This window comes from Euprymna scolopes, chromosome 16 (genome assembly GCF_053919585.1).
Source record: "Euprymna scolopes isolate OS-2025 chromosome 16, ASM5391958v1, whole genome shotgun sequence".
NCBI lineage: Eukaryota > Metazoa > Mollusca > Cephalopoda > Sepiida > Sepiolidae > Euprymna > Euprymna scolopes.
In genome coordinates, this window is record NC_136497.1 from 13,258,112 (window position 1) to 13,285,656 (window position 27,545).

General features: G+C 33.8%; 1 protein-coding gene across 1 annotated transcript; it reads right to left on the bottom strand.

Annotated features, from left to right (window-relative positions):
- Positions 1 to 6,531: 6,531 nt before the first annotated feature.
- LOC145296296 (protein CFDP2-like) lies at positions 6,532 to 6,969 on the bottom strand. The gene has a single exon (XM_080142495.1). The coding sequence runs from the start codon at positions 6,967 to 6,969 to the stop codon at positions 6,532 to 6,534; it is 438 nt and encodes a 145-aa protein (XP_079998621.1).
- Between the last annotated feature and the right edge of the window lie 20,576 nt (positions 6,970 to 27,545).

Below are 27,545 nucleotides of genomic sequence, written 5' to 3' on the forward strand. Positions count from 1 at the left end.
TGTATTTGGTTGCTTGTAGCTGAAGAGAGCATTGCATGTATACTGTCAGAAACGCGGTTGAATAAGATATAGTCCTTGGTGGAAGAAGAGCAGTAGATGAAATATAAGTAATTAACGCTATCGCGCAAGGTTAGACTGGAGCACATGAGTCTGACCATCTGATTCTATGTTTTGTTCTCAAGTTAAGGAGACGGGGTTATGAATATAGAATCGAAGTCTTTTATTGAACTTTATGGCTTTTGTCGATATTGTTGTTACTTACATGACTGTTGCTGTTGTAGTTGTAGTTGTTTTTGTTTATATTGTCTTTATTGCTATTGTTTATGTTTATGTTTTCTGTGTTGTTGATTATTTTGTTGGTATCGTTGTTGTTGTTGTTGCTGCTGCTGTTGATATCGATGGTTTTGATAAATTTGTTTTGGATGATGTTATAGACACTTACCCATTCACGTATAATGGACTTTGCTAAGCATTATATAAGCCACGAGGCTTCTTGTACAATACTTTCTACCTAAACCTGTTTTTCCGTTTTCTTTTATGACCCGTTCCTAGAATCACAATAGATAATAAAGTTGTTGATATTGTTTTTGTAGGTGTTTCTGTTGTCCTTGTTACTGCTATTTTGTTTACTTTTCATTGTGTCTTAAACATCACGTATAATTTCAACATCGTTACATTGCCAGCCTCTCAAAAGAACATGTTTAGCATTACACAGAATTACCCTGACATAAATAGAACGTAAATACTTACTTTAAAACATTTTTTATTCTGAGACAAAGTCAATTTGAATAAAACAAATAAAAAATAAAACGTGTTTTGCTTGGAACAGTACAGCACATTTGAATGGTATACGCCAATACGACACGGGCTCTATTATTTCAAATGTTGTAATATACGGTCATGCTAAATCAGGTCAGGTCAGTGACCGATAAATCTGCTAGGACAAATCTACGTATGATCTCATCTAATTATTTTGTTTTCTTTTTCTTATCGATTAATTTTGTTTCAATGATCTCTAATAGTGAACTGGTATTTAATTGCGCAGCGATAGCGAGCTGACAACTCTAGTTAGTGTAAAATAGGACTTTATTCATCTGCGTGTCATTCTACAGACTTTAGTTAAGAACTTGATACATCTATGCAAACTATTATCAATAACCCCCCCCCCGCGAATCGTTCTTGTGGCCGGTCATGCATATTGGTCATATCTAATACTGTAATATTATACACGATACGAATTTAGATTCCACTGCGATAGACGTTTCATGATATTCACAATTTTGTCAAGCGAAAACGAACACTCGCCGGGGGAAGATTAGTAATAGCGAAAGTAGAGTCGTGTGTACACGGATCAGCGCATTACTTGCAACATTAAATGTAATAAAAGTTAAAACGAATAAAATACCAATAAGAGTCTTTCAAACAGTTCAAAAGAAATGGCGATGTTAATTGCTCACCGACCGTACATAGATGATATGCAATTTTTATAAACCAAAAAGTTTACTTTTGCTATCGATTAAGCAGGGGACTTTAAGTAAAGTAAAAACATTTCGCCAAAATTACTCTTTTAAATTTTAGCAAAGGGATCAGTTTTTATGTGAAATATTATCACTACAGGATTTTTCGATCGATGCTTACCAAAATAGTCTTGCTAAAATAATCGCCTCTTTGGCATTTTGAGCGGGGTAATTGTAATTTTGTTGGTTAGTTCGTTTTTTGTTCGTTTATTTGTTAAAACGTACACAGAAAACTTACTCTTCTATTCCAAAAACGCCGTTCCGAAAATATTTTGTAATATTGACATTATCTCAGAATTTAAAAAATGATATTAAAAAATAAGCATAAGTGCTGTTTGTGTCATCGAATGTGACATTAGATTATGTGTAGTGTTAAACACGTTCTTTTGAGAGGCTGGTAATATAACGATGCTGAATTTATACGTGATGTTTAAGACATAATGAAAAGTAAACATAATGGTAATAACAATAACTTGAGCAACATCAACATTATCAGCAATCGAAAATATCAACAACATTATCAAAAACAACATGATCAACAATAAAAATTAACAACAACAAAAATATCAACAACAACATTACCAAAAACAACATTATCAACAATAAAAATTATCAACAACAAAAATATCAACAACAACATTATCAACAACAACATTATGAACAATAAAATTATCAACAACAAAAATATCAACAACAACATTATCAACAAAAACGTTATCAACAATAAAAATTATCAAAAACAAAAATATCAACAACAACATTATCAACAATAAAAATTATCAACAACAAAAATATCAACAATAACATTATCAACAACAAGATTATCAACAATAAAAATTATCGACGACAAAAATATCAACAACAACATTAATAACAACAACATTATCAACAATAAAAATTATCAACAACAAAAATATAAACAACATTATCAACAATAAAAATTGTCAACAACAAAAATATCAACAACAACATTATCAAAAATAAAAATTATCAACAACAATAATATCAACAATAACATTATCAAAAATAAGATTATCAACAATAAACATTATCGACGACAAAAATATCAACAACAACATTAATAACAACAACATTATCAACAATAAAAATTATCAACAACAAAAATATCAACAACAACATTATCAACAACAACATTATCAACAATAAAAATTAACAACAAAAATATCAACAACAACATTATCAACAATAAAAATTATCAACAATAAAAATATCAACAACAACATTATCAACAACAACAGTATCAACAATAAAAATTATCAACAACAAAATTATCGACAACAAAAATATCAACAACAACATTATGAACAATAAACATTATCAACAACAAAAATAACAGCAATAACAGTATCAACAACAACATTATCAACAATAAAAATTATCAACAACAAAATTATCGACAACAAAAATATCAACAAGAACATTATCAACAATAAACATTATCAACAACAAAAATATCAGCAATAACAGTATCACCACCTTATTATCAGAAACAACTTTTCAAAAAGATCAATATCAACAAAATATCAACATCAAAAATAAAAATTCCAACAAAATTATCAACAGCAAAAATATCAACAACAACATTATCAACAATAAAAATTATCAACAACAAAAATATCAGCAATAACAGTATCACCACCTCATTATCAAAAACAACTTTTCAAAAAGATCAATATCAACAAAATATCAACATCAAAAATAAAAATTCCAACAAAATTATCACCAACAACATAATAACCAACAACATTATCAACAATAAAAATTATCATCAACAAAAATATCAGCAATAACAGTATCACCACCTCATTATCAAAAACAACTTTTCAAAAAGATCAATATCAACAAAATATCAACATCAAAAATAAAAATTCCAACAAAATTATCACCAACAACATTATGACCAACAACATTATCAACAATAAACATTATCAACAACAAAAATATCAGCAATAACTGTATCACCACCTCATTATCAAAAACAACTTTACAAAAAGATCAATATCAACAAAATATCAACATCAAAAATAAAAATTCCAACAAAATTATCAACAACAATATTATCACCAACAACATTATCAAAAATTAAAATTATCAACAACAAAAATATCAGCAATAACAGTATCACCACCTCATTATTAAAAACAACTTTTCAAAAAGATCAATATCAACAAAATATCAACATCAAAAATAAAAATTCCAACAATATCATAATTAAAAATATCAACAATATCAAAAATAAAAATGTAAACAATATCGATAAAGACAACATAGACAACAACAATAACAACAGCAATCATACAAATAACAACAATATCAACAAAAAGCAATAAACTTCAATGATAGACTTTGATTCATAATATTTTCCCTTTTGATGCTGAAATAGAATCGGACAATTGGACTCATTTGCTTCAAACTAACTTTGTGCCATAGCGTTAGTTACTTATATTTCATTTACTGTTCTACTTCAATCCAGAATTGTATCTTATTCGACCGAGTTTCTAAATGTATAGATACAGACCTCTGTTCCGATACTAGCAGTCAAATACATGGGTTTGGTCATTTTAATGTCCATCACAATAATTGGATTCCCTTCTCTAGCTACACAAACACAAGCGGAAATTGTGCGTATAGTTTCCCTATATGGTCCATTCTGATTTCTATGATTCTAATATTCTACAACATGCGTCGCCGGATCCTTATTTTAAACTCGTCCAATGTTCAAACGATAGATCATATTGTACCTATTTTTTAAGTATCGTTTCCTCCGAGTCCTCTTTTTAATGGAAATCGCATGACAAGTTATGAACCCACTTGATGTATGGAGCTATTTTTTTTAATATTGTTGGCGTTCGTCCGTCTAGATAGACGATAGAGAATCGCGCCTGAAGATTGTCGTGAGTGGTGGCAGCTCTTGCACGGTTGATGTTACCGGATTTTAAGTCCCTTGTGCACACATCCTTAAATGTGAGGTGTGGTCTACCGGTTGGTCTGCTGCCGGCTGAGAGCTCGCCATCCTGCATACGAACGACATGCCCTAGCCAGCGCAGACGTCTCTGGGAGAGGAGGGCAAACATGCTTGGAAAATTTGCTTTTGGCAAGACCCTCTTTGTTCGGAACGCGGTTCTGCCATGTAATGGCTAAGATCTTTCTTAGATTGCGCAGATGGAAAGATTTTAGTCTGCACTCTTGACGCGTGTAGAGGGTTCATGTTTCACTTCAGTAGAGTAAGATGCTGAGGACGCATGCTTGATATATCCTCATCTTTGTGCTTATGGTCAGCATGTTGTTACTCCACGCTCTCTTGATCAGGCGGGCCATAGCTGATGCTGCTTTCCCGATAGCTCAGCGTCCAGTGAGAGATTGTTGGAAATAATGGAGCCTAAATAGATGAAGTCGTTCACCACCTCCAGTGTGTGATCGCCAATGGATATGCAGGGGACGTTGCTTACATCTTCAGCCATGACACTTGTTTTCTTGAGACTTATTGTCAGACTAAATTCGTTGCAAGCATTGGCGAGGCGGTCAATGAGTTGTTGGGGGGGCTTTTTCAGAATTGGATGCTAATGCTGCATCATCTACGAACAGCATTTCTCTGATGAGGGCCATGCGGACTTAAGTTTCGGCACGTAGACGGGATAGGTTGAAAAGGCTTCCACTTCTTTTTGTGCGAATATAGACGCCAATTTCAGTTTCATGAAAAGCGTATAGTGCGGAAGTGAAAAAAATATGCCAAAAAGAGCTGGAGCAAGAACACAGCCCTGTTTCACACCACTGAGGATTGGAAAAAATTCCGAAAGTGATCCATTGAATTTGGCAGACCCCTTCATGTCTTCATAGAAAGAGGTTATCATTCTCAGGAGTTTGGGGGGGGGGGGCATCCTATTTTTGTAGTAGCGCGAAGAGGCTGCTCCTGTTCATCAGGTCAAATACCTTTGTGAAATCAATGAAATCAAGGTTCAGTGGTTTCCTTTGCTCTCGGCACTTCTCTTGTAGTTGTAGTAAGGAGAATACCATGTCAACAGCTGACCTTTCTGTTCAAAAACCACATTGCGCCTCTGAGTAAACTCTCTCTGCAAGTGACTGGAGTCTATTCAATACTACACGAGCGAAGACTTTTCCAACAACATTGAGCTGAGAGATGCCGCGTAATTATTACAATCACCTTTAATTTTGTAAAGCGTTCTAATGTGGGCGTCGCGCATGTCTTGCAGAACCTCACAGCACTAGAGCAGAAGTTGATAGGAGAATTGTATTTTTGCCGGCTTAATGATTTCAGGTGGAATGACATCATCTAGAGCTTTACCGCTAGCAAGGATGTCAATGGCTTCAGTGAGTTCTTCATGGGAGGGGGGATTGTCCAGCTCATCCATGGCTTGCAGGGATGGGATGCCTTCACTTGCTACGTTAGTGATGATATTCTCGGGTTAGTATAGCTGCTGATAGTATTCAACCCCTCTCCATTTGCTTTCCGCAGTTTGTGATGATGTTGCCTGATTCTAACTTCAATGGTGCAGTCTTAACTATACTTCAGTCCTGCATACATACGAACGTTTCTGCAGTCAGCAGAAAGTTGGATACTGCTACATAGGTTCAGCCAGTATTTGTTGGCGCAGCGTCTGGCAGTCTTCTGGGCGTCACTTTGGGCCTTGCTGAGTGCAGCGAATGTCCTCTAAAAATATTCAAGCAGTGCAACGTGTTTAGCTGAGATAACTGGCTCTAATTCAGTGATCCCCGCTTCAAACCAGTCTGGATTCTTCTCCTGCTTACCAAAGGTGTCCATAGCAGAGTTGTAAATGGTCTCACGAATGTGCCCCATCTTTCTCCCGCCGTATTTGTTAGACAGTCTTTTAAGGCTTCATGGAGTGAGTCTACAAAGCGCGCACACGCGTTGGGAGAGAAGGCGAAGGCTATATTTATGCGAGGTCGTCCTTTTTACTTGGCATTGTGAATTCTCTTAAGTTTTATGCAATTTTTAGCTGCAACTAGCTTGTGGTCAGTATCGTAGTCTGCACTGTGGTAGCTGCGAATATTTAGGACGCAATTCATAGAGTTTCTTCCGGTGATGATGAGCTCCAGTTTGTGCCAATGGCGGGACCGGGGGTGCCACCAGTTCACTGTGATATGACTTTGTTTGGAAGAATGTGTTTGTGATGCATAAGTCATTGAATGTATACAGCTCGAGAAAGCTCTGTTCATTTTCTTTCATCTTGCTGATGCGAAAATAAACGATGCAACGAGGCCAAGAGTCATGGTTGGTTCCGATACGGGCATTGAAACCACCGAGGAGGTATATTTTATCTAAAGCAGAAATTGCCTTTATGGTGTTTTCTAGCTGCTCGTAGAACCCGTCCTTTACCTCAGCACTAGAGTTGAGAGTGGGAGCGTAGATACTTATGAGATTCACTGGGCCTGATTTGCTAGAGAGACGCATAGGGAGGATTCTTGGCGTGCCTTAGGATGGAAGTTCAACTGCGGACGGTAGACTGTTCTTTACTGACCATATACGTTTAGCTCACTCCAACACCTGTGTGCGAGTCTTGTCTCCTGTAGGGCTGCAATGTCAATGTTGAGCCTCTTTAACTCGCGGTTAATGACAGCTCTCTTTCTTGCGTCGTCAATTTGCTGGAGATTATTTGAGAGGCCAGGACACATAGCCAGTCTCAGCGCTGGCAACGTTACCAATCTCCAACGCTGACGGCTTTGAAAATTTTGAAAATTTAGTTTTGGCAGGTACACAGTTTCTGATCTGCTTTTCGCATTTTTTTTTCTTGGCTCCAGTCATCCAATGGCGCAAACAGACAATGGCGAGTCAACATCTAATTGACCGGGGGCTGTTCGGATTAAAGCGGGCGATGGCTAACTATTTAGTATTTCGACTATCCCTCAACCCCTGGCGTCCAAGCTTACGCCAATATGCTCAAAACCCATAACTGCTGTCGCTTACCATCGGCAATGAAGTGTGCGAGGCTGGGAAAAGTGTATGGAAGTTCTAATCTGCCCAGTACATGACCCTCCTCCTCTCAACGTTACTAGTGTGTTCCAAATGAAAGCAGAGGAGTACGTTTGGCACCAGTTTGGTTGCAGGAGTTGCCAGAGTCAGTTAGCACAGCGCGCTGATCCGCCTTCGGTGCTCCACTTCTGATTTGGTAGGTTTACTCCCCTACACTTGACTGTTGGGTCGTTAATCTCTTTCGCCCTTTAGCCGTTGACTATTTACAGCAGGTTCTCCGCCTAGATTAGTGGTGCAGTGTAAACATCACCCTCTTCACGTGGTTTAGCCCGCCAGCTGAAGTGGTGTACCGGGTGTGATGCTTCGAGTCAGCACGTGAGAGATTAGGAAATGGATGGGGTCCAGTGGCGCTCATCTGTCCTAACAGGACACAGTATGCCAAAGATTTCGACCGAGAAAACAGAAATTCTTCAAGCTTTGTCAGAAACACCACTCATGGAGCGTGAGGACTAAAGGACAAAATGAGTCTGACTCAGACTCAGATTTATACGATTTCAAAATATCCGAGTCCAATTCCTTATTCATTATTATCTCATTATTTATTATGTATTCCAATATTCATAATGTCTGTTGATTCTTCGGGGATTAAAATATCCGGCTGTGCCTTTGAAGCCTTACGTGCCTGACTCCGATTTCTTTCAATCATAACTACTAATCCGCAACCTTGCATATAGTAATTTAAAGATTTTTTTAAAAGAAAAACACATGAAAAACATATAATCCGAAAAGTTTCTGCTTAATCCGCGATAATCTTAAGTGTTTTTTGTTTGTTTGTTTGTTTTTAAGTCAAAAATACAAATTGTGTATTTAATTTCATAGAGTTAATGTTATACACCGTTTACATCTATGTGCGTTGAATTCATTCATTTATTTATTTATTTATTAGTAAATTTTCATCAAAAAATAACTATTCTTCCCTTAATTTTTCTACAAGGGCATTTCGAGGATAAAGGTTAATGAGTGTCAAGAAGACTTTGATACAATTCCGTAATTATCGGTAATCGTAGAACTCGGGTACGGTTTGATTATTAAAGAAAAAAGTTCAGTAAACACTTATTTACATTAGATTTGCAAATGGCCATGTTATAGTTAGCTGGAAACAAGCCCCGCAGTATTGTGTTTCACAAAGGGCAGTTCTCGAGAAGAAACTTTGCTCATAGAATTTTCGTTTAGTTTCAGACATTGATAGAGAGTAAGAGAAATTATTGACCTTTGTTGTAGCCCGAAACCCTTCGCAACAAAAATTCATTCAATAATAATATATAAAAAATAAATAAAATGGGGTTACGAGCATCTGGTTCTGACCTTTTAGGGCACCTTGTCTAATGCGGTTATTTTTATGCATTGTTCATTTTGACAACATTCTACTTCATATAAAGGAGTCTGTCTAAGTCCAGGATATAACAATTTGAATCATTCCACCCTGTATGGTATTCTAGGTTTAGATCTGATGAAGCGTTTGAAGAATTTTAATTTAATTAAATGTCTTAACAGATCTGCCTGCCAAACTCAGAATGGTGCCATTCTTTTCGGATACAAATTCTTTCTTAGGAACAGGTTTTAAGAAAAATAAGAAGCTACATTTTTCTTTTAGTTCACAAATTCTTTCTGTAATTTTAAATGCTTGAGTTACCTCATGCAGGGAACGATGAATCCTTTTCTTTCTCATCCTGATCCATGATCTGCAATGAGATAATAAGTTATCTCATGTAGAATCAAATTAAGTCCCTTCCTTGAAGTTTATAGAGAGAATGATGGACGCTAGAAAAAAGTGGGACTTTATGAAGACTATATAAATTATCTAACGCAGGCACTTCTATTATGTTTATTCTAATTTTACCCGTCGTATACGAGATGCGTTTGATAAGTTTCCAGACTATTTTCGTAAGGGCACTTTTATTGATAGTACACACATGAAACTCTAGTTCCTTGCGAAGTAATCTCCTTCGGCTGAAATGCACTAGTTTTACCGTTGCAACAACTTCTGGAAAACCTCATGGAAGTCCTTTTGTGTGAGCGTGTCAGTGAACATTGTCACAGCTTCATTTCATCTCATAACGACAGTCTCTAAGGTTTTCCTTTGGCTTAGAAAATAAGGAAAATCATAGGGAGCAAAGTCTGAATTATAGAGAGGGTGAGGAATTGTCTTGATGCCCATCTTGGTCAAATAGTCTGTGACAAGGATGAAATTGTGGACTGGTGCATTTGCCCAAATTTTCCACATCTTCAGTCCCTCACGAATAATTGTGTGTAGATCTCCATACTGACACCAAAATGTGGATTTATGTCTCTATAGACAAACAACGGTCATTATCGATGAACATTTTATTTGTTCAATCAACTCCTTAATCCTCCCACACCTCTCATCATTCCTCACAAATTCTTTGCCTTCCTTGAATTTCTTATGCCATTAAAAACTCATGGCTGATTCATGCAAGATAGTCCAAAGCCAGTCTGAAGCATTCCATGCGTACGTTTCTGTGGCAATTTTTTTTCAAGTTTAAAACATAATTTTATTGCATATCATTCTTCTATAGGATCCTTACGTACAGACTGCATTTTTGAAATTCACCAGCTGTGACAATCAGGTTTTAGTAGGGGGTATTCCAAGTCCAATGGCTATTCATTTGCATCTGAAATTATAAAAACTGGTCAGTCATTTCATAAGATGTATAGCAATAACATACTGAATTTTCAAGAGTTTATGACAGTTTTAAATGCCTGAACAAAAAAGTCTGGAAACTTATTGAAAGAACTTCGTATCTATATGGTTTTAAATAAACTGATTACAAATCATTTAGTTAAACTTTAAAAGATATCTTAGGAATATCTCTTTCTTATTTATTGCTGTAAAAAAAAAAAAATTAAATTACCAAGCCTTCTCACCAACGCCGCAATTTTACCATCTTGTCTTAACCTAAACAGTAATTCACAACGACTATTCTCTATTTCTACCCTCAAAATCTCGAACGCCTATCATCCAATTCGTCCTTCTTATAGCCGTTATTCGCCTTATATACAAAGTAATGCACATGTTTATAACTAATCCTTTCTTTTTCTTTCCCCGATCCCGTCACCTTACAAGCTATACAGATGTGTTGCCGCTTGTGTGAATAGTGTCTTTCATTAAAGCATATTGCCACACGAATTCTTTGAAGGATTTAAAAACGAGATGCCCTCCAGTATTTTCGCCCCAAGTTCTAACTAAAATAACACATTCGTCAAAAAATAAAACGAAATAAATATACATATTAGTTTGAGAAGTATGTTGTAGTTTACTTGAAATATTGTGTGCATATGTATATATCGGATAGGAGTTGTTTTGGAAGGTTATATCAATGCGGTTCGTAAGAAACACCATGGACACGAGTTAGTATATAAATACATCATAATAATACAACTGTGCGGCGAACGGTTGTATACGTTTCTTATTTCTCCCCTAAAGAAGAGATATTATTCTAGAAAATTAGAGACATCAATACCTCCCGTCTTGTTTGGCACATTATGTTGGTAAATAAATGTAATATAATTGCAAATTATTGAAAATTCCTTCCATTATTGGCATTATTCTTTTATATACAAACTCGTTTCCACTGTGTTTGCTACGAACCGCATTGATATAGCCTTCAAACACAACTTACATTCATATTAGCTTATCATGCTCATAGGACTGACTTTCACTCCAGAACTAAAATGGAAGATATATATCAAAACTGTTGCTAATGTAACTGGAGAAATGATTTGACCATTCCACTACTGCTACCAAATCTGGGGATGACTGCTCAGAGCATTCGTACTTGCTTTGACATAATATAAAACTGACTTTACAATCTAATAGGAAGATTTTCTCTTCTCTTCCTTACAACCCTTTTCTAACAACAGAGGCTTTGATAGTCTTTCTCTACTCTATCCTTATTTCCATGGAAGGTGCTCGACTGAGTTTCAATCTTTGGTTTCTGTGAAACATTCACAGTTATAACACCTCTTCCTACCATCACTACAAATAACGTTTCTTTCTGTGTGTACTAAACAAAATTTAATAAAGTTTCGTTCCAATAATTTCTCATTTGAGGAACATAGTCCTACTTCTTTGCATCTCTAATTCCAATGTAAACAAATACTTGTCAAAACGCCTTCTTAAGTACTCACATTTAAATTTATTCCATTCAAAGTTTTGAATCTTCTCATAATATTAATCATAATTCAACTGACAATTGCATTTGCTCTTATCCTCAAGTAGATTTTCATCTTGATAGATGGTGAGCAATTGGTATAAATAAGTATTTTTGTTTCTGGAATTGTTTATTCAGCAGTGTAGTCATCTTTGTCTTCCCAAATATTAAAGGGACTGTAGCTCATAGCATAATCCGGATCTGGTCGTCGAAGTAGATCACTTATCAGCCCCCACGAAATAAAGGTGCCTGGAGAAGATGTCCAATGCTTCCCCAGAAGAAAGAAAGAAAGAAAGATGATCAATACTTCGTTGAGAACTATCCAACAACAATAATAGTATACCATTCGTCGAATTGAAATTTTAACGTGAGCTGATTGGACATCGTCTGCTAATTTCCTGGCGTTGTCAACAAAACTAACAAAAGGATCTGATCAATAAATGAGAAGCAAATCAAAATAAGAAAATAAATTAAACGTGATGATGGCCGGGAACTACTTTTCATCACTGTAAAAACGGCGTCATTCGCAGCTGTCCTTCAAGAGCGCGGTCTTTTAAATCAATAACTGCTCATGAATAATGAGGTTACCCTTCCCCCTCTCTCTTTCTCTCTCTCTCTCTCTCTCTCTCTATCTCTCTCATCATCTGTCTATTTATCGCTCTCCTCTCTCTTTTTATTATTTTCCTGTTTATCTCTCGCTCCCCTCTCTCTCATCATTCCTTTGTCTCTTTTGTTAATCTATTTATCGCTCTCTTCTCTCTTTATCTCATCTCTCTATCCATCCCCATCCTACCTCGCCCTCTCTCTCTCTCTCTCTCTCTCTCTCTCTCTTCTCTTCTCTTCTCTTCTCTCACACAGACTCTCTCGCTCTCTTATCACAATGTCTGGCCTCAGGTAGGAAATGGGATTACCATCAACTTTTTTCTCTACCTTTTCCTACTTTAAATATCTCTCTTCTATCATTCTATCTCTTCTTCTCTTCCTCTCATTCACTCTCCCATTTTCTAACTCCTTTTTTCGCTCTCTCTCTCTCATCACTTATTCTTTCTTTTCCTCTCTCCATACATTCATCGTTATCTCTTACCATCTCTCCCCGTTCTCTCTCTCTCTCTCTCTCTCTCTCTCTCTCTCTCTCTCTCTCTCTCTCTCTCTCTCTCTCTCATCTTACTCTTACTTTGGTTACTTTCGCATTTCCTCTCCGCCCATCTCCCGACAAAATTAACCATTCACAATTTTCTTTCGTTATGTCGAAGCTTTCTTCCTTTTCTTTCTCGCGTACCTTCGTAAATTCTAGAAATACTCATATTCATTCAATCAAGTGCTGCTGCCAGATTTGAAAAAGACGATTCGTTTTTATTATTTCGTTTAAAGTACGACAGGATATTTCTTTCGGTGATCGCCGTATTTTTCTATAATTTTACTTTTAATTTCTTATTTACTTCCATTTTCTCGTCTTTTTCATGAATAGTTTTTGTGATGCTTTCTAAAGCACATATTAGCATATATTCCTTCTTTATAAATATATATATATATATATATATATAAATACCTTACTCTCTCTCTCTCTCTCTCTCTCTCTCTATATATATATATATATATATATATATATATATATATATATATATATAATTTATTTATACAAACATTGATGGCTACATATGTGCATACATGTTTCTGTAATCATCCGTTATTGAGGAGATTATGTCTTCAAGCCAAGAATTTTCTTCGAAAACTCGAATATATATATATATGACATTTTTTATAATATATATATATACACACATGACATTTTTTATAAAACTAACTTGTCAGAAGTATATATATATATATATATATATATATATATATATATATACCTCTTACAAGTTAGTTTTATAAAAAATGTCATGTGTATATTTTATAATACTATTAAGCTCTATTTAACGTAAAATATATCATTTTATAAGTCAAGGTGGAACGATAAAATTCTCGGTTAATTTTTTTAACTTTGACTCCTATTATGTCCCCTTAATATTTATTGTTTTGGGCTCAAATCAAGTTGTTAAATTAGATCCATGTCCAAGGAACCTATATCTAAAATTTCAATTGTTTATACCCAAAATTAGTGGATGAATTCGGTAGAGTTCTAAAAGGTCACATCGTTGAACTTTGACCTCTTAACAGCCAAATTTCTGTCCGAAAACGGATTACAAAGATTTTCCCAAATCAAATTGCGAGTCTGTAGTCTGAAAATTGGCAGAGTTATTGCGTAGGGAAATGTACACACAGACACACAGACAGACACTTATATATATATATATATATATATATATATATATATATATACATATATATATAAACACAATTTAAGACTGTAATTATACTTTACAATAATTTATTGTTCAACAGGATACTCAAATAAGAAATATTAAGATGTCCTTAATCAGCGGATTTCAAAGACATGCGTTCATCATCATAGGTTGCAGTGAGGCCAATCAAATTAGATACGTGTCTGCAATTTATCAAGAGCCTTCAAATGCGATGCATATTCACCAGCCCAAATATGACAACAGTACTCCATATATGGTCTGATATTAGATTTGTAGAAATAGAAAATAGTCTCAGGCGGGAGAAACTGTTTAGAGCTTTAGAGAGAATCGATTTTACGAGAAGAAGAAAGAGCAATGGATTTGAGATATGGACTCCAAGAAAGATGATGATGAGAGAGAGAGAACCAAGAAGTTTTAGAATCGATTTCTTATCAAGAGTAGAGCCATTCATATCATTTTATTACTATGAATGTTGCTTAATTTTAAGTTATCACTACAATTATAATAAAGTTGTATTGTGAAACATCTTGTTGAAGATATGATTTGGTGGAAAGTGTAACATAATTCGATTGAGAAAAAATAGATTTAAAATAGTTTTTCATAAGAAGTTGAATGGAGGTTAAACCGAAGTTATTTTTCTACGTTTTTTTTATACCTTTGTCCGTTTACAGGTGTTTCACGTTTATTGTAGCTAATATAATTCTTTTTATAATCACTATTTTCAATGCTTTGTTATATGGAGTATCATGTTCGTTAAAATGTCTTATTATTACTGACTAGGAGAACCCGTGGAAATTCCACGATAGTTGAAAATTTTTTAATCAAATTATAAATAAATGAATAAAATAAAACAAATAACGACGAATTCAAAACAATATTTTTTTAGTAAATCCTTTTTTAATATTTTAAAGCTACGAAGAATTAATTTTAAAAATCAACATTTTCTTAATTAAAATTCAACACGCACCACATTTTTTTCGTGAATAATTTTAAATATACATTTTAAAGAAACATACGTAAATTCACCCACACATTTTTTTTTAATTTTAAAAATAATCTATAATCAAAAACTTGCAGTCTCCTCTCGTATGACATTTTTTAATGATAAGATACACAGCGAATTTGGAAACGTATACAGACATCTATGCCTTTTTGTTTTGAAAGTTTGGGGAGAGGAAATGGTTTTAATAATTTTTAACTGATAAAGAGGGAATATAAAGGGAGGTAATTCATTTCTCATTAATTAATGTTTTCGATGATGTGTTTTGTGACACCGGATGTCGGACAAGTAAATTAATATTTAGAGTCCACTTTCAGCAAATTACATAATAGGTTAATAATTGCTGGTGAATGTTTTCAAGATGGGTGAATGTATAAATACAAATGATATTGGAATTATTCTTTGTGTATAGGTTGCTTCTTTTACAGATAAAATCATAGTTTCCTTGTTTATTTTTCTACATTTAGTATTGCTGAAATCTAACTATAATAGACCGTCATCTTTGTAAAAGGCCACGTTTCCACATTAATGAAAATGGTAAAAATATACCACTCAACTAATAGAATATTTTGATGGAATTCACAGAACTTACTGAAACATCGAAAGAGCTAATCTGGGAGTTTTTTGTGTACATGTTTATGCGAGTTCATTGTATTTATACTCCGTACATATATGTGCATATTCATGTTTTTATATGTATCTAGTTAGTTTTGTGTGATTTTTATATGTATCTAGTTAGTTTTGTGTGATTTTTATATGTATCTAGTTAGTTTTGTGTGATTTTTATATGTATCTAGTTAGCTTTGTGTGAGTATATGTGCATATGTGCTGGATAGCTAAAAAAAGTAGTATTCTGCTATTCAACCAAACACATAAAAGACGTACTTCATAAAAATAAAATAAAACTTGTATATGTATATATACATATAAATATATATATATATATATATATGTGTAAATATATATATATATATACATATATATATATACATATATATATATATGTATAAATATATATATATATACATATATATATACATGCAGTCATAAACGTTGGTTTAAATTTAATAAATATAAACCATCTTAAATCATTAAAAATTACTTATTAGTAAAAATAGATTACAATTTTTTTGTAATAAATTAAGTTAGACTTATTATCCCCCTTGCACCCTTTAATTAAAGAAAATATGACTAATTATCCCCCTTGCATTATGTAATTATACAAATAACATTAACTTACAATTTCTTTCGAATTATAAACCGTGGCGTCTTTAAATCAAAACTATGCTAACGGAAATAAATTATTGCACGGGCGTCCTTTTTGAAAACTTATCATTCGATAAGGTGAAAAGCTATAGCAAACATCTATATGAGTACTTTAACCATAGTTCCTGATTTCAAAAGGCGAAAGATTAAAAGGTAAATATTTGTACCTATATTTTTATGTATATATCTGTATATCTATGTATATGTATATATGTGTCATTTTTTCATATATATGCATGTATATATTTGTGTATGTATGTATGTATAATATTGTACTTAAACCAAATTTATATTTTACTCTATTTCTTTTCTATCTCTAACCCATATTAATTTTCTTATCAATTTTAAATCCAGACCTTCATTTTAATTTTTTCCAGATACATCTGCCTTACTTTTAATGCTAGGTTTATTTATGGTGTCTTTTAAATTTAATAAAAACCCTTCACAATTTGCTGATGAGGAAACCTTTTTTATTAAAAAACTATATGTAATAATTATTGTCCGTAACGATCGTACAAATAATTGATTTTGTTGTTGTTCCTTCTTATGAAACGGATTTTTAATTTAATTATAATTTGATTTTTAAATTTTAAATTATCAATCACATTACTAAATATATATATATATATATATATATATATATATATATATATATATATATATATATATATATATATATATATATATATGGGTGGAAGGATGAAGTTCTCGCCCTAAAGAAACAACACTACAGTTTTATTTTATACTTTTATTGATAAAAACAATTCAGGTAACTTGATTATGCAGTAGAGCTGATATCTATTCAATGTAGCCGCCTTCAATCATTCAATGGGAGCATGCCTTTCAATTAAATGCTTTATTCAGTGTAACCGCTTTCAATCATCGCTGAGAGCATGCCTTTTCCGAAAGCTCCAGCAAAAACTCAGGTTGGTTTTGGTGTTGTTGGAGGTCATGTTGGTGATGTATGATCGAACGAAGTAGTCCAGGGGATTCAGGTCGGAGGAGGAATGGAGCCAGTGAGAGAAGTAACACACCTTCTGAAGTCAAACTTGGGTCTCTTTGAACTTGTGGGCCGGCGCCGAGTCTTGCTGCTAAATCCAGGGTCTGCCAGCTGCCACCTGATTGCATCTTCATCTTCAGTACATCCAGGTATATTTCGGTGTTGACTTTCAACCTGACTCCGAAGATGTGAGGTGGCATGATCTGGCCCTCACTTGAAACAACACCAATGACGATAAACGTGTCCGAAAACTTCTCTGTTATTCGTGGCAATCGAGCAATGCATTTTGTGGGTGTTGGTGATGGTCCTGTTGCTATAACTTGGATCAGTAAAAAGCATGAGTTATACAGCTGTGCATCTCCGATCTCACTCGTTGAACATTGCGTCACTTTCCGACATGATAGAAGGCTCCTACGCTCTTGGGATTTGTATACAACTGGCCAACTAATAATTGGTCTGCAACAAAAAAGAAAAAAACTGTTTTCATCAAACGGAAATGTCGTCTTTTCTAGGGCGACAATTTTATCGTTTAACTGTGTATATCATATTTCTTCCTATGTGAAATCGGATGTGTTTGACTCATATTTAGAACAATTTCATTGTGTATTATATTTGATTTTTAGCTTTATCATGCGAGGATCATTCCAAAACTTTTAACTCAAAAAGTTAAAAAAAAAAAAAAAAACACTACAAATATGGGAGTGATGCACCAAATATTTTTTTTTCATAGCCACCAACATTTTCAATGCACTTTTGCCAGAAATCCAATGACGCACCTCTGTTTCTGACGCACGTTCATGACAACACTGTCAATATCTACAACAGACAGATGAAACTTTAAGATCATGAAAGTATACATTCAGTCATCATAAGAATGCAATTTGCAATCACACCTGATCCATTCTGACGGAATAAAAAAAATAGGAAGCATTACTTTTTGAACGCCTCCTCGTTTGTGCACTTGTGTGTTTTATGTGTATACTAGACAACCCGTGACCCGTTGGGTTAGTATGTTATATTAGCTATGGAATTAATGCATTAGCGTGACACTTGTGACGTAAAGAAAATAGTTTTTGTGACATAACAGAAACATTTCTATGAAAATATATTAAAATGAAAAAAGAATATAGATAGATGTATATGAGTCATTCTGTTTATAATCGTTTATTTTAGAACAAACAAAAATTACAGTTATTGAATTATAAGTGGTTTGCCATACTTATAGGTAAATATGCACTGAACAGATACCATAATACTTAAAGTAAAATTCAAATTTTGATATATCTTTTAATTTAAACATGAAAAAAAAACAATTGGGACGCTGAAAACGTACACAGTAAAACAATACGTTTTATTGGCGCGTTGATTATTTATTTGTAACGCAAATTAAAAAAATATATATATTCGGGGTATTTATGTTGGTAGTGTAGAAGAAAATCCATGACTGTTTTTAAGAAAGGTGTATTAAAAAATGGAGAACAAATTTAAAAAAATGAAGGCGGTGGGTAAATCACCGTTGTAAAATGTTTTTATGGTTGTCAACGGGTTAAAGTAGATTTATTTGTAAGAAAATTACGTTAACATAACTTAAACGTAATACGGAAATGAACGATGTAAACAAATGCAGAAAGTATTAAAAATTGTTTATTTCGATAATTTAAACGCGAAAAAATTTGGGACGCTGAAAACGTACACAGTAAAACAATACGTTTTATTGTCGCGTTAATTATTTGTTTATGTACGCATGCGCAACCGAAAGTCGTAAACCGGGTGTTGGTTACAACACCCATTACAAGGTCATTTAAGTTCTATAATTATATGCGTATGTCTACTTTTATATGCTGTTGTTTTGTTACTAATGTCTGCATATATACATATCTGCTTATGCAGATATGTATATGTATGTCTACATATATATGTTTGTATATGTGCGTTTATGTATTTATGCATATGGTCCATGTGTTTGTATAAACGCTGTATGTGTATATATATGTGTGTGTGTGTGTGTGTGTGTGTGTGCTATGTGTTTGTGAACATGTATTTATCTCTATAGTTTTACGCATTTATTTTTATCTACGAGTTATGTCTGTTTAACCGACAAATGGCAGAAGAAAATAGGGTTTATTAGGAAGATTCCGCGTGTCATTTCAAATATGAGACAAACTTTACAGTCAACGTTAAAAATGTTAAATGTTCAAAAAGAAGCAGAAGAAGGAATTAAAATTATTTCTGTAATCAGTGTCTTATTTTGAATATTATTATTTAAACGATTTCCCTCTAATTACGATCTTTTCATTTCAAACAGTCGATTATTGCTAGAGATTAATTCCAACTTTTGTATATATTTATCAGGTTGGCGAAAAACTTCTTCCCGTTTTTAACTTTTAAATTCAAATGAACATATCTCGACTCAACCAAAAATTATTGATCAAAATAAGCACCATCAAAATCAACACACTTTTGCCAACGCAAAATAAGTATATTTATGCGAGTAACGTAAAAAATCTTGCGTTCTGGTGGCGATTAAGTAGCTGAAGACGTTTTGTATATCGATTAGGCTTTTTAAGAATTTCTCACGCAGAAATTTGTCGAGAAGTAGTAGCCGTAGGTGAGAGGTCTGGAGAGTATGGTGGATGAGACAATTTCGTAGCCCAATTTGTTCAACATCTGTAGGGTCGGTTTAGCAACGCACAGTCGGGCATTGTCGTGAAAGAGAATTAGGCCTTTTCAGTTGACTAATGTTGGATGTTGTTTAAGTTTCTGATGCATTTCATCCATTTTTTGACGGTAATTATCTACCATAATTGTTCCGCCTGCATTCAGAATACTGTAACGGATGAGACCGGTCGCAGAGAATCAAACAGTTGGTGCAATTCTGGCTCCGAAAAGTGTCGTGTAGCTTCGTCGGCGTCTAACAAATGGGATGAGCGTCGCCGACGTCGTAAAGAACCCACTTTTCATCGCAACCTGGTCGAGAAACGGATCGTTCTTGTTGTGTAAGAAAAGAGAAGATGACACTCCATAACGGCGTTTCTTTTGGTTTTCGTTCAATTCGTGAGGGAACCATTTATCATTTTTTTTTCTTTCCAATCTCTTTCAAGTAGTTTCAAATCGTCGTATACGTTACGTCTAATTCAGAAACAATTTCTAGAACAGTTGTGCGTGGATTGGCTTCGACTAGGGCTTTTAATTGATCGTTGTCAACATCCGATGGCCGACCACTACGCTCATCATCTTTAAGACTCTCGTCGCCACCACGAAATTTCTGAAACCACTATTGATTTGTGCGTTCAGTGGTGGTTCCTTAGCCCAAACTAATAATAACCAAAATAATATCGCGAGTTGTTTCAGCAGCTTTTCGGACTAGTTTGAATTGAAATAAGACAATTGTGCGATTTTTCCCCCATCTTGTATACAACGTTCTGAAAAGAAGACATAATTGTTTAAAGCGATTGTAAGTTAAACGACCTTATATATAATATATAAATTAAAGGTATGTTAACTAAAATCTATTTGTAAATACTTCATTTGAAATCAGTACTAAACATTCTCCAAAATCTCTCTTTTCAACCTAATATATAAATAGAGAGAGAGAGAAAGAGAGAAATAGAAAGATAAATAGATTCCCAAACAAAAACAAAACAAAATTACTTAGCTCGTATTCTTCTGTTGACTCCGAAGATATTTTCTTCCTTATCTATATTTATTTATTTTATTTAAATTTTATTTTACTACGCCATATTATTAATCGAAGGACAATACTTTATTCTAATGTTAAGAAGATTTCATGGTTCCAAGCTAGCACGAAAACATATTTACAAACGTGTAAAACATGCTTGTGTGAATTACAAATTACAAATAAAATAAATATATTAATAACTTATCGCATGTCTTAATTTTATGAATAATTAAGCAGACGTTTTTCATTGTTTAAGAATGAAAACTTATCTTTGCGCATGTATTATTTTTATGAATAATTAATTAAGCAGACGATTTTTTATTCATCAAGAAAACTTTTTCAACAAGAAAGATAGCGATAAAAATGCGTCGCCTTTACTAAAGTTTTGAAAAGGAAGAACATATCTTCGAAATGTTTTTTATTAATTTTGTTATGCGTTTTGATAATTTCTATCAGTACAACTATTGATAGCTTTTAATATATTTCTGTTGAAAGTCTCATATAAGAGACTATTTTGCATAGGATAGTTTTTTCTTGTTGGTATTTTTGTCTATGTCTTTTTTGTTAATAAGGACAGTTAATGTATAGCTTCTAATTATGTTCTTATTTAATAAAATCAAACAAAATGGCTAATACGAAAAAACTTGCAAAAAATATTTTAACAGATAGATAACCAGTCACATATTATCTATTTGATTGCACGCTGTACAAGTTTATGTTATATATATATATATATATATATATATATATATATATATATATATATATATATATATATACGTTTGCCACCGCGCTATTTTTAAATAGTTTTTATAGGTTAAATTCAAACTTTTTTTTATCAAATTGCTAGGTGAAAGCACATAATAGTCACAAAACACCCTCTCCTCCCGTGTGAGGAATGGCCTTTTCAAAATAATAACATTATTATTTCAGCACGGTGGCAAAAGTGCACAAGTACTATATATATATATATATATATATATATATATATATATATATATATATATATATATATATATATATAAGTGATCGGATGATTACAATATGTTTCTGATTTCGATACAATTACTGATTTCGTTCTAAATTCCCGACTCCGATATGATTACCAATTCCGATTCCGATTCTTTATAAATCTCTAAATACGTATCTATAACATGTTTATTTTGTCCCGATTATTGTAAAAACACATAAATGTATATATATTTTCTCAAACGTAAAAAAATCCTTGTGTTATGGGGTAATCTATATATTTTAGTTTTGCTGGAAGTTTAAATTAATAAAAATTATTTTATTATTACTACCAGCAGATGAAGATTTAAAAAAAAAAAATCAAATGAAAAAGATAATTTAAAGAATCGAATCGTTTTCGGCATAGGAATATAGGCACACTTTTTTTTTTCGATTTTGTTGGAGTGACTCCCCTACAGATTCTTATAATTGACTATTCCTGGCGCCACTTCCGGTTACCTGTTTCTGCTGTCAATAGTTTGGATTTGAGACTTAGTGGGAGTTAGTCGTAACCTTATTTTTCCTTCCAGTTGAGCGGAGTCAAATTTAATCAATATACGTTTCTGTATTTTCTCTTAATATATATTTCCTTTAACTGTTTAGAGACTTCTTGTACTTCTTTCAACATTAAACCACAATAAACTAACGAAGAAAGAATTCGAATCCAAATTAACAATTGACAGTAATTCGAAAAGAATTTACGCGCGAAAATTTGCAAGCAAAACCCAGCTGGTGTTAATTTTGAAAAAAAAAAAAGAAAAAAGACATTTTCTCGAAGGTCCACAAGTCATAACTTTTTTCTTGAGAAAAAAGTGGAAAAACCCGACTTCTGTTGCAAAGCGATTTTGTAAGTTACACTGTCGTTTAGTTGCAAAATAAAAATCACGCAATTGCCCCCTTTGAAGGACTGAAACTGTTAATTTAAAAGAATGATCTAATTTAGTGCACGTGTGTCGCATTGACTCGTTCATTGCTTTAATTCATTGCAAACTGGAAAATTGAAATATAAAATTTTTATTTGTTCAAGATTTTTTTCTCCTTGAGTTTGAATATTTTCCTTTCCGGATTGTCTTTATTCTATGAAACAAGAAAACAAGAAACAAGAAAAAAGACCATTTTTTGGCTAGAAGGCAAAGCTCATTTTTTCTTCACTGTTAAATTTTTGGAAAAAGTTTTCCCTCATTTTTATTTCGGCTTTCAATGTTTGGGACCTGAAAATCCCAAGTGGTATATTTAAAAAAAATTACAGCATTAACACAAAAAAGGATAGACCATTTTAATTTTTTGTTCCCTCCGAAATTCTTACAGTGTTCGTATAAAATGTAAGGTTTTAGTCGTTCGCTTGGAGTAGATATCCAAGATAAAGGACTGGAAGTCCGTTATCACACAGTTGCTCAAGGTGCAGATCGACTAACAGCAAAAAGAAGCACAAAGAAAATTTTAACAGAACCAAATACACAGCTCCAGTTGCAATTTCAACAGTAGTTTCAGCAACAACAACTTTTCCTGCAGTTCCACAAGAAGCAGGAAGAAATGCGACAAAAGCAATTGTCAGAACAAGAGGATATTAGCAACAGCGGCAACAAATGTTGTAGGAAAAATTGTTACTTCAACAGAAGGAACAGGAGGAACAGAACGCAGCTTTTTCTCAAAACACCATATGGAATTCGATTAAATGTTCTCCTACGTACCGGACCAGGATAAGACGCTTTTTACAGGCGAGATGAAGACTTATTCACTGTTGATTGCCAAGAGCGGAGCAATACCAAAAAAAATCCGCTTACTTTTAAGGAAACTAAGAACCACAGAATACAGTAAGTTCGTTGAATATTTACTATCTATGAATGCGAGCGAACTGTAATTCTCCGAGGCGCCAAACTCTTATCTGAACTTTGCGGCCCGAATATGACTCTTTTTCACAAGAGATGGAGGTGTTTCGAAACGCGACGACGAAGATTATCTCACCTTTGTGTCCATTGTTAGCAAGCACTGCGATGACTTTCGTCTGGCTGAACTATCAGTGAATGATTTCATGTGTTTGATTTTTGCACAGGGTCTTGTCTAAACGAAAAATGTAGAGATAAGACGATGAGTTCTCTCGAGACTTGAAAGCGAACAAGTGCTTACACTCGGAAATATTGTCAAAGAGTAGTCAGCGTAAAGAACGACTCAAAAAAACATCGAGGAGTCAGGCGTACTATACATGCGAAAGACTAGTTACAGACGCAAAGGATACTCCCACGGAAAAAAAGGAAACGACCTAGGAACAATCCAAAAGTAGTTATTCAATCTCCAAACCAAAATCGCCCACAAGTCCGTGAGCCGTTGCGGCGGACAACATTTGAATATAGACTATTTTATAAAAATGAAACATGCAATGAATGTAGCAGGAATGGCCACAAATAGACACATTGCAGCAACAGCAAAAGAAAAACAGGGTCTGACAAGTGAAATGAGACATTGAATCGGGGAGGAACCGGCGTTAGCATCCTCAACAAGAAAGTAGATTTACAGCTGGATTTCGGTTCACACCTGATACTCATTAAAATACAAACATGGAAAAGACTGAAGAAACTAACCACGAGAAGAACTAACAAATCAGCTTGTTCGGGGACATACAAGAAGATAAAATTTGAGGAAAAGCTTATACTCCCTTTAACGTCGAATGGTATCACCAAAAAGTAAGAGTCTTTGTGCACAAGAACAACCGATAAACAATTTCGATCATAAGATATTAAAGGAGTTAAAAAGAAAATTTCCGAATATTTTTTCATCGGGAGTAGGAAGATGTACCAAGGCTTTAGCCAAGTTTGAACTGAAGAGAAAATCTTTCCCCTATTTTCAAGAAGCGAAACATCCCGTTTGCGGCAGTCGGGAAAATTGATAAGGAACTGGATGTGCTAGAAAAGGCCGAAATATTTTCGAAAGTAAGAACCAGTGAATGGGTTGCCCTTACCGTATACATTACAAAAAAGACCAATCAAATTCGTGTCTGTGCGGATTTATCCACAGGTTTGAATGCGGCTCTGAAACATTACCACTATCCCCTACCCACACCAGAGAAGGTATTCAAAAAACTCAACAGTGGTACAATATTTTTAAGGTGGATTTAATTGCCGCATATTTACAGATCCCCGACGAGGAGGAATGCTCTAAAGTCCTCTGTGTCAATACACACGGGGGACTCCACAAGTAGAAAGTTTAGACTTAGGGGTCAAGGTCGAACTTGTGAATTTCCAGTAGGTCATCAATGCCATGCTGGGCGGACTCGACTTCGTATGCGCCTACTTGAACGACATCATTATTGCAGCCTAAACATATACATGAGATCTGTAAAAGAATTCAAAACCGGATTTAAGGTTTTAAAAAAAGCAAAGTGTGATTTCCTCATGTACGAGATAAAGTACGTAGGTCACATAATTGATAAAAATGGAAGATGTTCCGACCGTAAGAGAGCAGAAGCCATAAAGAACATGCCTGCTCCCGATATTGTACAAGCGTTAAATGAACTGCCAAAGAAGGAAAACGCCTGGAAGTGGACACCTTAATGTCAAGCGGTTTTGAAAAATCAAGGATACTCTTATATCGGAACTGTTTATTACACACTATGATCCAAAGCTGAAAATAATAGTAGCTAGCGTCGCAAGCTCATATTATATTGGAGCTTGTATACTACATATATTATGTCCGACAGTACCAAAAAACAATCGCCCATGCATCGAGAACGCTACTGCTAGCCGAGAGATAGTACTGGCAAATCGAAAATTCATAGACGACGACATGGCAATCGATAATTATATTTTAAACAATATATGTGCCGCTTCGTATTTGGAGTACCAAATTGGTAAAAAGGAAACTTATTCCCAACTAATAAGGTAAAAATGCATTTTTATATAAATAATTGAATTCATTCAAAAGTATCGCAAAACAAATGAATAACATCTACATAAAACGCGATATATCCAGCAGTGGCACGAGATAGAGGTTTACACTTTTAACCGACTTCCACTGTGTATATATATATATATATATATATATATATATATATATATATATATATATATATATATGTATATATATATATATACATATATATATATAGTCTTTGAAGTTTTTAACATTTGAAACTATACAAAAAATTATTTTTTATCATTCGTTAAAAAAAAAACATCTAGTCAGTAAGTCATTTAATCACCTGCAATCACTGCATCAACTCTCAAATTTACTATAATACCAATTTTTTTTATTTTTCAAGGGATCATCAGTTGTTTACCATGAAACACTGTTTCGGGGATTTAAAAACAAAACAGTGTATTACATCATGGCTCCCCAGCAGTGTTGATCAAACACCACCACCCTTAATCTTAGGAAGAAGACAAGTTACAAAAATTTTGATCCAATTTCCTATTCTTAATTGCAATTACTAACCTTTTCATAGTATAAAAATGAATTTCTTACCTGTGCGATTCATCAATTTCCACATTTAAAATGGATTATATTTATTTGCTGTCCACTCAGCAAAATGTGGCACAAGGCCGGAAAGTGGTAACCCAGCAGGCTCCCCTAAAGGAGGGGCACTCCTGCAATTTTAAAAATTGCCTGAGTAACCCCGTCGGCATTCCCCGGTCGGGGCGCCTCAGGCAGCAAGCAATAAACTTGCCCCACCGGAAAGCCCGGTGGCAAGGCCTGGGAGGGTGGACCTCCTAGGTATTACCCAGGCGGTGTACCTCAGTCCAACAGGTGCTGGGCCGGTCTCCGGCCCCTCACCTGTTGGGCTGAGTGTCAAGTGACGGATCCTTGACTGGTACTATCCATTTGAAATGGATACATTTTTTAATTTATCAGTCTTGTATTTATAAGATTTGGATTAATCCATTTAACTACTTATCACCCCCACTATAGTTAGTAGTTTGTATATTTACATTCTTATTTATTTAAAATTAGATATATAAAGGTTAAAAATATTTTATTTTTACATATATACATTTTTTTTTATATATATATATATATATATAAATTTATTATATGTAATTATAAATACATTTATACATTGCTAATATAGTTTTGGATTTCCTTTATTAATATAGTCTGGTTTATCTTAAACGATACAAAAGCATCAGGATAACGAACAAATGCTTTATTTAACTGTTTAAATATTTTATTTTTATCTCCACCTTGTTTTATCATCCTTATTACTAAGATAGAAACTGGTGGTATAAAATCTGTTAATTTTAGAGTAACACGAGCTATTCTCAAAAACTCTGACATAATGGTTCTATAAAACACAAAAACAGGGCAGGTGCTATCCTTATGGGGCATACGTACTATTTTAAAGGGGAATGCGTTTCTTTTATCAAATATTTTATAAAGAAAAATCCCATCCTCAATTTTTATATCTAAATCCAGAAATTTAGCCTGTTGTCCTCTATGTTCACAATTCAATTTTAGTTCGTTTGGGTATATAAGATGTTTATTTTTTTCGAATTCATCATTATCGTTTATGCATATAAGGTCATCTATAAATCTCCTACACCCATGAAAGTTATATGTTTTAGATATATCT

Excerpts from the sequence above, each read along its gene's own strand:
- LOC145296296 (XM_080142495.1), bottom strand. The coding sequence starts at position 6,969 with ATGCGTCTCTCTAGCAAATCAGGCCCAGTGAATCTCATAAGTATCTAC.